This window comes from Lonchura striata, chromosome 2 (genome assembly GCF_050655825.1).
Source record: "Lonchura striata isolate lonStrDom1 chromosome 2, ASM5065582v1, whole genome shotgun sequence".
NCBI lineage: Eukaryota > Metazoa > Chordata > Aves > Passeriformes > Estrildidae > Lonchura > Lonchura striata.
In genome coordinates, this window is record NC_140704.1 from 60203283 (window position 1) to 60217600 (window position 14318).

Consider the following 14318-nt stretch of genomic DNA (forward strand, 5'->3'; position numbering starts at 1 on the left):
GTCCAAATCTTGTCTTCTCTAAACCACAGGAGGTCAAAAAGAAAGAACACACTATATATCCATTGCATTTAGTTGGTTTAGCAAATACAACCATTAAGCAGGGATTCAGTTTTATCAACCTGTAGGTTTAGCAAATCCCTCAGCATTTCAGCATAGCAGAGGTGATTAGAATTCAGTTTATTTCTCCCAATCTTTTTAAAACATCATTGTTCTGGATTCCTAAGATGGGTTTTGGTGTGGGTTTGAACTGCAAGGTTGTGGGGCTTTCCACTATAAATTAAGAATGCTCAGCTATGTTGCAATAAGCAATTAAAAACAGAAGGTACAGAAGTAAGTTTTTAGACTCAGATGCTTGAAAACAGCTGCCTTGGGGTATTAAAGAGCCTCTTCTAGTCAAGATATTTTCAAATTTCAAAATAAAGCCTTTCCCAAAGCAAAGCTTTTTACTTCAAACATTCCTTAAGAATTGTGCAGACTAGCCAAGCATCAAGAAAGAAATACGTGAATGTGAAGTCCACCTCTGTTCAAGAAAGTATTTCATCATCTGTGACTGAATCCCTTTGGTTTCCTCAGATTTAATACTTCAGTGCTTTCTCAGTTAGTATATTTTCTGAATTGTGCCCCCAGTATTTAAATACATTCCGTAAGTGTATCTTCAAGAAACATTTGTAACCATTATTCAAAAAAATTTAAGTATTTAAGTGAGAAATTATTAATTTTCAATTCAATCATCAAATTGGCCGTACTTGGCAACTGTTCTCCCTGTAATGCTCATAGCCAGCCCCAAGTGTCTACCACATGACAGACTGCTTTGACAGTCTTGTGAGATACACCACCATTTTTAAATTCTTCAGTGAGATCACATACTTGCAGTGACACCTGAATTCAAAACATCTTGCAGAAGATGATTTTCCCCCCTTCCCCCTGCTCCTCTCAATAATAAGCACATTAGACACTAGCAGATGCCAATCCTAGTGGTCCAGATCAAGTCAGGGCATGCAGGCACCTATAGGGCAATGGTTCCTAAACTGATGAGTGCAGTGACAACACACTGCATCAGTTTCACAACTCTCAAGATAGGAATGTAAGTAACCTTCAGCCTGAAACCACTCACGTTTCTCTGTTCAGGTTTGGTTTTTTTTTTTACTTAATCTTGAAAAGCAAGCTAGAACGCTACAGACCCCTAATCTAATCTTACTATTTCTTTTGAATGCAGTAACTGTACCAAATAGCCACTTGTTTTGTTTTCAGCTTTTCAGATCTAATAGGTTCATTAAGTCCTCTCTTCAGTGGTTTGGCATTACCAACTACTTCAACTTCATTATTTGTCCTGGGAGACACGTATGCAGTTTTTATTTTAAACAATGTGATTCAACTGCACATATTGAGTATTAAAGATTTGGCTTTTTCATCCCAGTTTCTCCCCATTGAATTCCTGTTCAGCTTTAGTCCAAGTCCCGAGCTTCACTGGTGATTCAGTAACCTAAAAAATTTCTGTACATCCATCAAGTCTTTCAGTGAGGTACAAAACTGCATTTTTTGAAATAGGCTGCTTCCCAGCTCAAAGGTGTTGAAGAAAAAAAAGACCTGGAGTTTCGGTGGCATTCTTGAGATGCAATTTGACAGAAATTACATAAGCAGACCACTGCAAAACATGTCCAGTAGATGTTTTTGCACATACAGATCTGAATTTCCAGGCTAGTGTCTAATCATGCTCATTTTCAGGTGTCCTTTCTTTTTCCACCCACTCTTCACTCTTTCAAACCAGTTAGGCCAAGGCTGTATGTTGCTTTCCAGCTTGCAAGAGTGCTCTATGCAGTACTGTTTCAAAAGAACTCCAGTTTATCTTACAAACTCCTTATAAACTAAAAGCCCAGGCATCTGGTTGTTCCCTTTTGTGTGGAGGAACAGAGGAATGTATGGTTCCTCACCTGATCTCCAGAAGAGGCATCAGCTGTGGAGCAGAGTTCCATCCAACAGCAGCAGGAGCTGGTTTGCAGAGGACAGCTCAGGGGGTGGCAACTCATCCCGAAGAAATCCAGGTAGTCGTAACAAAGTTTCATGTTACCAAGTTATCCCCAGCACCATTAAATACATGAACTTCCTGAGACAGAAAAGCCTAAAGATCAGCTCTCTTGATGAGTGCTCTACATGAGCATGTGCTGTGTGCATGCCCCCCCAGCACGGGAATGCATCCTTGTATCCTGTGCTCATATGCATAGGTGCTCCATCCATGCCCATGACTTGCCATTTCATCCCCATGAATTCCCATTTCATCCCCATGATTATGTGCTCCAATGCGAAATGGACGAGGAGAGTGAAAACAGACTCATGTACATCTGAAGGGGGAATGCAGGATGGATAGGAAATTAATTGACTCTGACATTCAGGAACAGCACAAAACAGCTAATCAGCACAAAAAAAAATAAAAAATAGAGGATTTAGAATTATAATAAAAATATACTGAAGCACATGAAAATTATTGAAAAATGCATTTTCTGAACATTCATTATGCATTAAATTTTACTGATCTTGGAAGGTTAGTTTTTCATCAGAGATCCTCAGGGCAACTTAAGAAATGTCTTGAAAATTGTTCAACTTGAGGCTGAAGCAAGAAGCTTTGCTTGTGACACAAGCATGCAAGAGGTAAAGTGACAAAGAGAGAACACAACAAGCCCAGCTGTCAGGCCTAAGAACACTGTACAGCACCAGAAAGGTCAGTCACTAACATGTTCTAAATCCACTGCATTTACAGATAATCTCGTCCTACCGAAGCTCTTGCTCAAAAACCTTGCCTTCAGGGCCAGCAGATCTTTCAGCAGCCTCCCAGACGCTGCTAGGATTTATTTGCTGCCATGTACCTTCTTCCCTCCCTTTCCCCTCCATCCACCCATAGAAAAGGGTAGGAAAAACAAATCTCAAGGCATATTTTCTGTGCAATTGGGATAAGAGGCATTTCAACCCCAACACTTACTAGAGAGGTGTTCACTTGACATGTGAACATCTCCTGCAGTACTAGTGCAAGTGTCTCATGCCAGTAGGCCCCATTCCCTGGGGCTATGGATGGTGGGTACAGATCCATTCTCATGAGTGGGAGGAAGCAGCATCCTCTGCTCCCTGGCATTGTTGTGAAAAGATCCAGAGAACACAGGCTGGGCTCAATTTACATGACAGACTGGTGCCTGGAGCTTTTGATTCTGGGACATCTACAGAAAAGCTCAGACCACGTTATTAATTGTTTGGTTTTGGTTCAGCACTGCTCTGAATATAATAAAAACTAGTTGTAATATCAACCATCCCAACTCCAGAGAGTCATTTGCACTATCAAAAAGAGCTGGCTGCCCATGGCTTCAGCAATCATGTGACTGGGATGGGGGGGCTCAAGGCAAGAGGGAACCAGTGTACCAGTCTGCACAATGCAAGCTTAAGTGAAGGCCAGCAATCCTTCATTCCTATAAGCAAAGCATTTACTTAAATTTTTTAATTTTATTAAAACAGAAAAAAAGTCTTGTGGCTTAGCAGTCATCAGCTATAATTCTGTATTCCATACTAATTAAAACATGAATGCCCTTTCACTATTTACCACAACCCATACTTTACAAATTGCCTTTAAACGCTGAGTGATGAATTTCAGCCACCTTCTCATAAAATATGGAGCCATTCTGCCAAATTCCCTTCCACGCTCTTCATTTGATGGCAAAATAACAGAGGAACCATAATTCACTTGCTATCATTCTTTTCCTGCTAACTTTTTATTCAGAATGAGCTTCATTAGTAAAGATGAAACTTTGGATTCATGACTACTCCGTGTTTACAAAACATACAGGCTCCTTTACATCGTGGTTAAGCATGAACAATCACTGAACACACAAATTCCTAAAAAAATCCTGCATACCAAAATTGCATATTTTGAATTTTTAAAATTCACTAAACAAAATTTCACAGAGTGAACCCTAAAGTCTGTTTGCCAGCAAAGCACAAGCCAACAATGGAAGTTGGGACCATCCAGGAAAAAAACTGAAACTGGACCCCAACACACACACCTTTCCTATTAAACAAGCAAATAAATACACATTCATACAGAGTAATGTGCTCTAAAAATGCAGGTGCTTGAATAATTACCCACACATTTTAGTGTAAGTTTTGGTTTCTCACACAGTACTGGGTCACAGTAAGCTTCTGTCTTTCTTTTTGGTGGAACTGGGCAGTGACTTCTCGGACACCAGAGAACAAAAGCTAACCTGGAACCTTGATGATTTTGGCACAAGTCCAAATGCGTTTCTCCACAAAGGAAAAATTACAAAGACAAGGCTGGTTTTTTTAAAATAATAATTCAAAAAAATTAGCAGTATCACTTTTTAATGCCAGGTATTGAACTAAGGAACTGGACAGACTGCACTGCATTTTTAAAGTAGTATGACTATTGACATACTTGAGAAACATTTTAACACTGTACATTACAACAAACTATTTAGTTCATTTCTACACAAGTCAGCAAAAAAGCTAGGTGATCTAACATATATGACAGCTGCAAATTTAAAATTCTAGTCACAGTCTAAAGCCAGAACAAAAACTTTTCCAGAACTCCTATTTATAAAAAGGAAGGAACATACACACCATGCGCATACACGCAGGCAAAAATCTTGAGGTTTTACTTATTGCTCTTACACAAGGCTGTGAGCAGGCAAATGTCTGGATCAGAAATTAGGTCAAACATGCATTTCAGCAGGCACAAAAGTACAGGAAATTCATATTAACGAAACAATGTAGCACAGGATGGTATTCTGCTAATTTAACACTTAATGTCATTAATTCCGGATAAACTCCAGGTCTGCCTGTTGTATAATGTGTTATGCAGTGCGGTATTTTAACCTAATTTCTGATTCCTCTTTTATTCTGCACTCTCCATTTGGAGATGAAGAGGGCCTTTCTTTGCAATGTCAGAGAATCCTTGGCCTCAAGAGCTTCAGTCAGGCAGGTATGGCTGGAAGGAGGTAATGTTACCACCACTGTGTCACCAGGACCTGCTCCTTGACTGCCTCGCAGTTTTGTGCATTCACAGATAACTCAGATATACAAATGCAGAAGTTGGTGCAAAATGCACCAGTATTGTTCTCAGAGCATCTTTCACCCATGCCAGAAGCTTCTGGTACACCCAGCAATTGCTACAGGATAAGGCAGTAGAGGGTCAAGTCCTGTGTCTGGTCAGCTGCTCAAGAGTCTTGTAAAAGGCAGGATATTTGTGAACTTGTTTTTCTTTACACAATAAGCAGCGTAGCATGGATGTCAGTAGAAATCTGGCTAGCTACTGACAAAAGAGACAAGCACATTCACAAGACACATTTGGGAATACCTGGTGTTCCCTACTGCAACCACATGAAACATGCTGTGGAGAGGTGTCCTTGTAATTACAATACTTGCAAGCCAGGTTCAAGGCATACTGCACATGGGCCTTGCACAAAAAAGGCATTGAGTGTGTTATCTGAAGACTTTTTTTCCCCCTGTGCTATACATATATATGACAGTAGATAAAAATCAGCACAATGGTTCCTCTCCATACGTGAGCAAACACACACCATCACAACTAAGCACCCTATATTCCATTCTTCCATTAACAGAAATCAAGGAAGAAAATGGTGGTTTAGAAACAGGGAAGGAAAGAAATCCAGCATGAAGTCAGAGGTATGTTCCTGACAAAAGTGTGAGCTGAGACCGTTTATTGTGAATCAGCAACCGGATTTGGTGACAAAACCAAAAAACCAAGGATGACTATGGAGCCAACCTGGGCACTGCATAGTCAAAACTGTGTTATAATACGGCATTCAGCAATCTCCAAGAATTAGAAAAAGCAGCAGGTAGACAACAAGAGGACACGCTTCAGGGAGGTTATGCCTTGCACTCATAAAAAGCAGTGCAAATCAACAGATTTTTCTGTCTTATTAAAGGTCTGCCATGTGCCCCTTGATCCAATCCCTAAATCTCATGTAAATTTCAGCAATCAGACTTGCCAAATATGCAAATTCACACTGGGCTCTATTTTACTTATGAGCAGTACTACTAAAGCTAGTGGGACTGCTTAGAGAAACGTGCTACTGCAGGGAACATTCAGGAATTTGGCTCTTCCCAAGAAGTGAACTGCAAATGACTGGGGTTTCATGACAGTCACAGGAGACTGTCATGAAAGAGAGAAGGGACAATTATTGTGTTTGTTTTTCAAATCTGTCCTTATGAAATCATCAACACTAGTAAGACTGAAACATGGGAAGATGCTCTGTTACACTCACCCAGACTTTCTGATACCAGGACATTCACAACAGTTTAGGAAGGGTGGCCCACCCAGTATGAGGTTAAGCTGGCCTGGATTCTTCTCTGAGATACATTGCTGCTTCTTACTAGATGACTGCATACAACAGTCCTTGGTCTCAATTTCGATGGTGAAGCTTTTTTTGAGCAACACCTCTGCCACACCACCCATCAGTGCACAGTTGCAACTCCTAGGAAAGAGGGAGGCAAAATAGGCCTAAATTCTTCAAAACCAATTAAAGAAACCTAACCTGCAGAAAAAGAAAATTAAGAGCAATATGTTATCACATCCTCGCAGGACTCCCAGGACTTCTCATGACCTATTTCTTCACTAATGGCTATGAAGGCCAGATCATCAGGAAGTCTGCAGCCAGACTGGAGGTGAAACAGCATGTCCAATGTTTACCATGCAAAGCCATCCTTCCCATAAAGCGGTTAGGCAGAACTGTTTTGACTGCACTTTTTATGTATTTTTATTAGCTCACTTTGAATCCCTTATTGAAAGCTCCTTCAAATAAAAGATACCACTTCCCTGTAGTTGAAAGAAATGGGGAAAAACAGAGGCAAAACACAGACACCGAGGAAGGAAATAATTGATTGTAAAATGCTACCTTTTAAAAACTATTGTACAACTCCCTAACTTGGTTTAATTAATGCGCCATTTAAAACATATAAAATGCTTTACCAGCTACATGATTTCTCCGTTTTATGAGTCTCCCTCCCTCCCCTCATTAAAAAATAATGCATGTGTGGACTGGTATTGAACAGCTTGTACAGTTGTGCGCCAGTTCTCATTTAATTCTACATGGAGCAGTTTTGATTTTAATATACTGTGTTTAAAGAAAAGCCCGTACTGTGTACTTCACAGTATAACCAGCTACAGAGGTCTTTAATCTCGTAACACAATAAAAAAGGATCACTGTGAAGCTGCAGTCCCTTTGATAAATGGTTGAGGTGACACATGCAGTCCTCCTCAGTGCCACTGCCGCCAGACACGGGATGTGATTTTCTCCGCAGGCTGCCGAGAGGCCTGATGCCACCCCTCCGGGGGCCGCAGCCAGGCGGGCACCACTGCCTGGGCGCACAGCGTCCAGCGGTCCCTGGGGAAAGCTGCACGGAATTGTCTTGCTCAACACCACCACCACCGGCCCAACCCAACCCGACCCCGGGGGAGCACAGCCCCCGGCGCCTCAGCCGCAGGAGATCACCGTGAAGCGCTTGGAAATGCACGACATGTTGTGGAGGACGATGCCCAGGAGGAAGACCAGGACGCAGGCCACCAGGATCACAGTGCACACCCCCGACCAGGTGGAGCTTTTCACAGCACCTCTCCGGTCCGGCTCCTCCGCTCCCGCCTCGGCGGGAAGGCCGCCCTGCAGCGGCTGCTGCTCTGCGGGGATCGTCACCACCGTCAGGGACTTCTGCTGGCTGCCGGGCAGGAGGCGGCAGCCAATGTCTCCCGGCAGCAGCGCCCGCTCCTTGGAGAGAGGCAAGGGCAGCATGTAGCACCCATTGCTGGGGAGTTTGATGAAGACAGGGGTGTGCTCCGAGGTGTGGGGGATCGCGATGACGGCGATCACCTCGGGGTCATCGGGCAGCTGTGACACGGAGTACCCCGGAGGCAGCTTGGTGATCCCACGGCACCAGGGGCAGCGCAGGTCCTTCTGGCTGGTCCTCATCTGCTGCAGGCACACGGAGCAGCAGGTGTGCTTGCAGTCCAGCAGCTTGGGCCGCCGGCGGGGGCTGTAGTAGTTGAAGCAAATCTGGCACTCCAGCAGAGAGTCCTGGGATAAGGTCTCCATGGTGGCCAGCAGGGAAGCGCAGCAGGCCTTGTGGTGAGCCTTGCCCTGACACCCTGTAGGCGAGCGGCAGCAGCCTTCCCACCACTTCTCCTCAGGGCAGCACCCGCCTTCCCAACGCCGCTTTCCTCAAGGCAGCACCAGGCAGCAGCTATGGAGAGCACAGGAAAACCTCCAGCCTGAAACTTTCAGCACCTGAGACAAACAGAAGATGCAAGAACAGGTTATTCACAGGAGCCTGTGGGAACAGAAGAGTCCAGCCAAAGGAGAATGAAAACTAGCACTGACTTTGTTATCTGGTGAGAGAAACAAATTTGTTATCCTTCACTAGAAAGCATCTTCCCACCACCTTCACCAAAGAGCCCAATGGCAAAACTTCAGGTCAATCACCAGTATTATCACTAGGTCTCTGTTTGGTTTTTTTCCCCCTAATTTTCCCAGCAATCAATCAAACCACCATCAACCCATCAGTCCACCACTCACAGTTATATTTATGCCCATAACAGAGGTGGCTGTATAGTTCACTAGCCAGGTCCCACAGCAGCAATCTCCTAACATACTTTCAGGACTTCTCAGCCCTTCTGCACCAAAACAATTGTTCTCATTTAATCCTTTAAATCTCTGAGGATTTTTAGTTATTTGGCTCAACTGCTAAGTCTGCATGAAAGGTGAGGAAAAGAAAAAGTATGTTTAAATGGAAGCATTTCCACAGGCTCCTGAACTTGTGCCTGTGCATGAATGAGCAACCAAGCAACTATACTGCACCACCTACATTTGCACATAATGAAAAGGAATGGTATAATTTTCAGCCAAATTAACTGTTTGCTCAGTTACACAAGCAGTTTGTTGAACATGGTCCTCTGAAACGTAAACTCTTTCACTAATGAAAACCTCACCCAAGACAAAAGTGTCTGTTTAGAACCAGGACCACTGAACACCACACAGAACAGGAATAAAACAGAATAATAACAGAAAGAAAGAAAATGCATTGAATTAAAAGCAAATTGTTACTAATCTTGTTCTAAATCCTTATAAAGGGATTCCCTTTACAATTCCCATTTTCCCACTTATTACTTACATCTTTGCCAGGAAGAAGGCATCTGCATTTACCTGGACAGTGCAGTTCAGTGTAGTTCAGCTTTGTCTGATTTTGGTCACTCCAACACAATTAATATGAAGAGGCGACCTTTTTACAACATTTTACACTTACTTCCTTCCTGTGTTTGAAAAAGTATCAGCCTGACTTTGCTTCCAGAGAATAAAGAAAACCCAAAATATCTGCAGGGAAACCTTGGACCTTCTCCTATTGCTATGCTATTTCCAGACTAGAGTTAACACCCACAACCAGAACTACAGCTTTCGAGGACTTCTTCCTTTCTATACAGTAACTTCTTGCTCTCCTCTCTAGATTATAGCGACTAGGTTGCAACATATTATTCAATGCATGATATCAGAAAAACAAATATTGTTATTTAAGAAGAAAAGGCAGGCATAGACATGGGATTTGCAACCTAGGACAGTGCTCTGGACCTCACTGTACCATACTTCTGGCAGTTACCAGTATTTGAATAGGGAAAACAAAATTCACGTCATCTCTTCAGATTCTGATGACTGGTTTCACCAACATTGGCAGAACTAGCCCTGCTTGCTGATTTTGTAACAGCAGTGGATTTTGGCTCACAGATGCTTCAACAAACACGCAGTGATAATCCTGACTCAGGAGGGAGCAGGGGGCAGTTAAGAAGGCGGGAGCTCCTGAAACATGTAAAATGGCTGCAGGGGGAACTGGCACACACTGTCCACCAGCACTTTTGGGATACTTTATCTTAATGTGGCACAGAGGCCACAGAGAGACCCCCCTGCCACCATCATGAAGCCCATGGGACACCTGCTCCACACCACTGCCATGCATCTGGTGTGCCATGCAAGGCATGAACAGATACTCCGTGTGCTGGGGAGCTGAACACTGCTGCAGAAGGGGCTACACATCTGTGTGCAGGCCACACTGAGAGAAAGTGGAAGAAAATGAGAGAGGTTTTATCTGCCGTATTTCTTTATCCATTACTATCTCTATATCCCCATGGTACAGGCACACACAAAGGAAGATTATCAAGAAGGAGCTGACATGATAATAGACTGGCATACAGCTGAAAGAGAAAAATGAAAGAGATATCCATGATGCTGGGCAATTTCTGGCTGAAAAAAATATTAAGAGACAACGGCCAGAATAGAAATCAGTTACAGAAACTTAAGAAAATAATCACTCGAGCCACCTGATCCAGTTTTCAGCCACAACCAACCCAGCAGATTTGCATTTTGCACAGAAGTAGCCATACAAAACCTGCAGTTACAGACCGTCCAAGTCAAAGCTGAGCTCAGACAGTACAAGACACAACTCTTACCTGCTTTATCTGCCAATTTGTCAAAAAAGCCTCAGGTATAACAATACTGCAGTACTATTCCAAGAAAAAAATCCCAGTGGCTGGAAATTCAGAAATTAAGAGAATATAATAGAAGAGACTCAAAGATCATCTGGTTCCAACCAGGCAAGGCACCTGCTGTAGGCAAGGACACCTTTCACTAGACCAGGTTGTCAGAGCTCCATCCAGCCTGGTCTTGAACACTTCTAGGGATGGGGCAGCCACAACTACTCTGGGCAACCTGTTCAGTGCCTCACCACCCTCACAGTAAAGAATTTTTTCCTAATATCTAAGCTAAACCTACTCTCATGTGACTACTCTGCCCAAGGACAGAGTGGAGGTACTTCTTCTGCAGATGTAAATCAGTGTATCTGCAAGGTCAGGACTGGGTTTACCACCCACATGACATAAACTGCTCATACCTTCCCAGAACATCTCACATAATAATCAGAGGTGTGGATCAGCAGTAATGACCAGTAAGCAGAGAGGTTAGTATGATTCCTTCAGAACATAACTAAAGACAAGTTAAAGAGTAGCCACAGCCATCTAACCCCTTGACCTATGCTGACATTGCCTTGTTCAAAGGTTGGACATGTAGCTTCAGAGGTGCAATGCAACTTTATTTCCAGCCTTACAACCCCTCTTGCACTCTGCCACAGCTCAGTTTCAGGATAAAAGAAAGTCAAGCCATCATCTAGAAGAAGAATTTATTTGAAAAAAAAATTGCACTACACACTTAAAGAAAAATCCATGGGAGCTCTCAGTATTCTTCTTCAACTTCACTTTAAGAACTATGCCAAGAGGAGCAAGTTTCTGCTTGGACAGGAGACCAAGCTCTTTAGTTTGTGCTCAAGGCACCCTCACACCAGCCGAAGGTACTGAGCTGCCACAGGTGAACAGCTCATTCAAACTCACTCAGACTGGGCTCTTCTCTGTGCTTCAAGCACAAAGACAGAGAGGGAGCCAGGACTGCACCTGAGGGCACAGCTGACATCAAGGATCAGCCAAAACCATGGTTGTGTCATCTGCACTCATCACACAGTGACACCCAAGGTGGGCAAGGGGACTGTTGACAGAAAAAAAGAGTGGGGAGAAAAAGCAGAAAACACTGTCAGGGATATCCACAGGTCTCCGCAAAAGTGATAGCACATGTATATGTATGAATGGGGCACACATGTGGAACAGGGGCTGGGGACTATGACAGTAAAACCACAAGCACATAAACAACTGCAGCTACAAGCAGCGACTGTCTGACAGCAACTGGAAGCTTTTCAGGGCCAAGATCTTACCTGCAACACAAGTAATAACTAACTGAAAATTAAAATCTACAAGATCCAAAACTCGTATGTCAGAAAGGTGCAGCAGAAGCAAAGGCAGCAAGAAGAGACAGGCCACAGAAAAGCCGCCTCTCTCCCTGCCCTGCACTCTCCTTTTTGTTACATCTGCCCAATATCCACAAGGTTACCATGGCTGGCAAGGAGAGGAATTCACAAGCAGTTACAGAGACCCAGGGAGAAACCTGCAAAGCTGATGACCCCTGCAGCAGCCAGGTGGCTGAGAATATGGCACAAAGGTCCTCCTTGCTGATTTGGGCTGCCCTTTCTACAAGCCATGAGTTTTTCAAATTGTATGACTCAATACCAGTAAAGCTCTGAAGAATAAAGAAGTATTTCAGCTGTTAGTCATGCTATCTGTTCTGCCAGTACCTCACTGGAGGCCACAGCAATCACCCAAGTTCTCTCTGTCTGGGTGAGCAGGAGGCCAGGAACACCAAGGCATCAGCTTCCTACTCCTGAAGAAGCAGAAGGGGCATTTGTTGCTCTTACTATTGACACCTTCCCAACACAATGTGGGGAGGTGCGGCGGGAGGTGAACAGATGAAGGTTGCTGTAGCTGTGACAGTGAGAGGAAGAAAGCACAAGTTTGCTCTGCACAAATGATAACTACAAACTGGCCAGGTCACAAAACACAGCTATTTCTGGAACGCAGTGCAAAGGAAGACACTGAACATCCAAGCCCAGAGCTGTACATAAAGTCAGAGAACACAGTAATTAATGGCAAATCCTTGCATAGCAACACAATACTATTCCTATGTAAGGATAGCCCCTGTGATATTATGCAATGGAAACCACAGCCTTAAAGGGGTGATGTCTTCACTGAAGGACCCAGAACTACCATAAGACGCATTTCCTAATTTATTAGGTTCCAAAAGTATATTAACTTTAAAACCCCAAAAATATACTTCAGTGATCCTTGTGGAATCCAAATACAATTCACAGATGACTGAACATCATATAACATTTTAAAAGGGTAGCTCTGGGGCATGCTGCTGTAGTTAACTGATCACTGAGAAAAAGACTCAAAACCTTTGCACAGACTTACACATGGATTTAGGCAGTCTACTTGCCATACAATAAGGATGTAACAGAATTTCAGCAAGGCAGCGCATTGACAATACTTCACCTTTACCAAGAAAGGCTCATTATGTAAACTCCCCAAACACATTAACAATTCTTTGGCAGTATTACTGAGTATGTATGATTTATGAAGAAGAAAGAATCATTCGTTCCAGGTGCCCTTAGGCTGTAAAGGAGATGGGGTGAGGAGGGAGAGCTGTTCTCAACAGGAGAACTAATTGCAAGAATCATGTGCCCACAGATACAGAAGGAAATGTGTGCTAGAGCCGCCTCCAAAAAGATAATTGGAAGAATTTCTGCTACAAAAATTCATCATTGGTGAACACTTTTCACAATTTCACGTCTGGACAAAACATTCTTGGGCTAACTGCAAATGCACAGGATGTACTACCTGATTTCCCCTGAATATCCTTCACTAAATGATCTTATTTATTTTTAGGCTGTTCTGTAGCACTAATTACCATAGTAACTGAGAACAGCACAATGAACAATTAATTTATTCATCACAACACCCTTGTTAAGAGACAAGTATTATCATCATTATATTCTTTCATCATCTAAGAAAAGAAGCGTTGAGAGACAAAGCCGTTGGTCCAAGGTCATGCAAGCACCACCCAGATTGCTTCAAAGTCCCAGTACAATTTCATCACAACTCTACTTTTCACCTCATGAGCCACAGGTCAGAGGTGACAGATTCTTTTCTGCAACAAAGCAATAAAGCTCAGAAACCTACACATTTTTCTCCACCTCTTTCAACTGGCAGCATCTCCATGGTGTGCCTGTGATTTGGGGAGGACTTTCATTAAACATATCAGCTTTTTCACAGATTATGAAAAACACGAGAGCCTCTGCCCCAGAAGCACCTATCTCCACAGGCATAGTACATCCACCATGCAGATTACAACTGAGAGACTATAAGCATTTTGAGGGACATAAAGCTAACAATAAAACAGCAAAGTAAATCCATTCTTCTCTCCAAAATTACCTGTTCTCCAGGAACCTTTCTGTAAACCAGGCAACCTACACCCACCATCCTTTCCATTTCATTATTCACAATTGCACAGAAATATTGCAAAAGTATTTTAATTCAGCCAAAGCCTCAGCCAGTGCAAACTGTCACTGCTCCTTTAGCTTTACCCCAGGCCCTGCCAAGATGAGCACCTTGGTATACACAGTCCTGGGTGCATTAAGGCACAAAAAATAAAGCTGAATGAAACTGTGATATAGGAGTCTGTAATATCCTATGAACCAGCACCAGGGGATCCATGTTGACAGCAAGAGAACCTGCTGTGGATGATCCCAACGATACACACAGGACAGAACACCAGTTTGTCCTGTGTCTGAGGCAGCTGAGAAATCGGTGGTGGATCACAAAAAAA

General features: G+C 43.1%; 1 protein-coding gene across 17 annotated transcripts in view; it reads right to left on the reverse strand.

The window, feature by feature from the left end:
- Positions 1-3728: 3728 nt before the first annotated feature.
- Positions 3729-14318, reverse strand: part of RNF152 (ring finger protein 152) — a 93115-nt gene continuing 82525 nt past the window's right edge. For 15 of the 17 annotated variants that reach the window (XM_085571122.1, XM_085571119.1, XM_085571130.1 and 12 more), the window contains one exon: positions 3729-8297. In XM_085571122.1, the coding sequence (XP_085427248.1) occupies positions 7494-8105 (612 nt within the window). In that variant the 5' untranslated portion in view covers positions 8106-8297 and the 3' untranslated portion in view covers positions 3729-7493. Of the gene's footprint in view, positions 8298-9180; positions 14268-14318 lie in introns of those variants that run through there. The other 2 variants (XM_021552332.3, XR_014952596.1) reach the window with 2 other exon arrangements.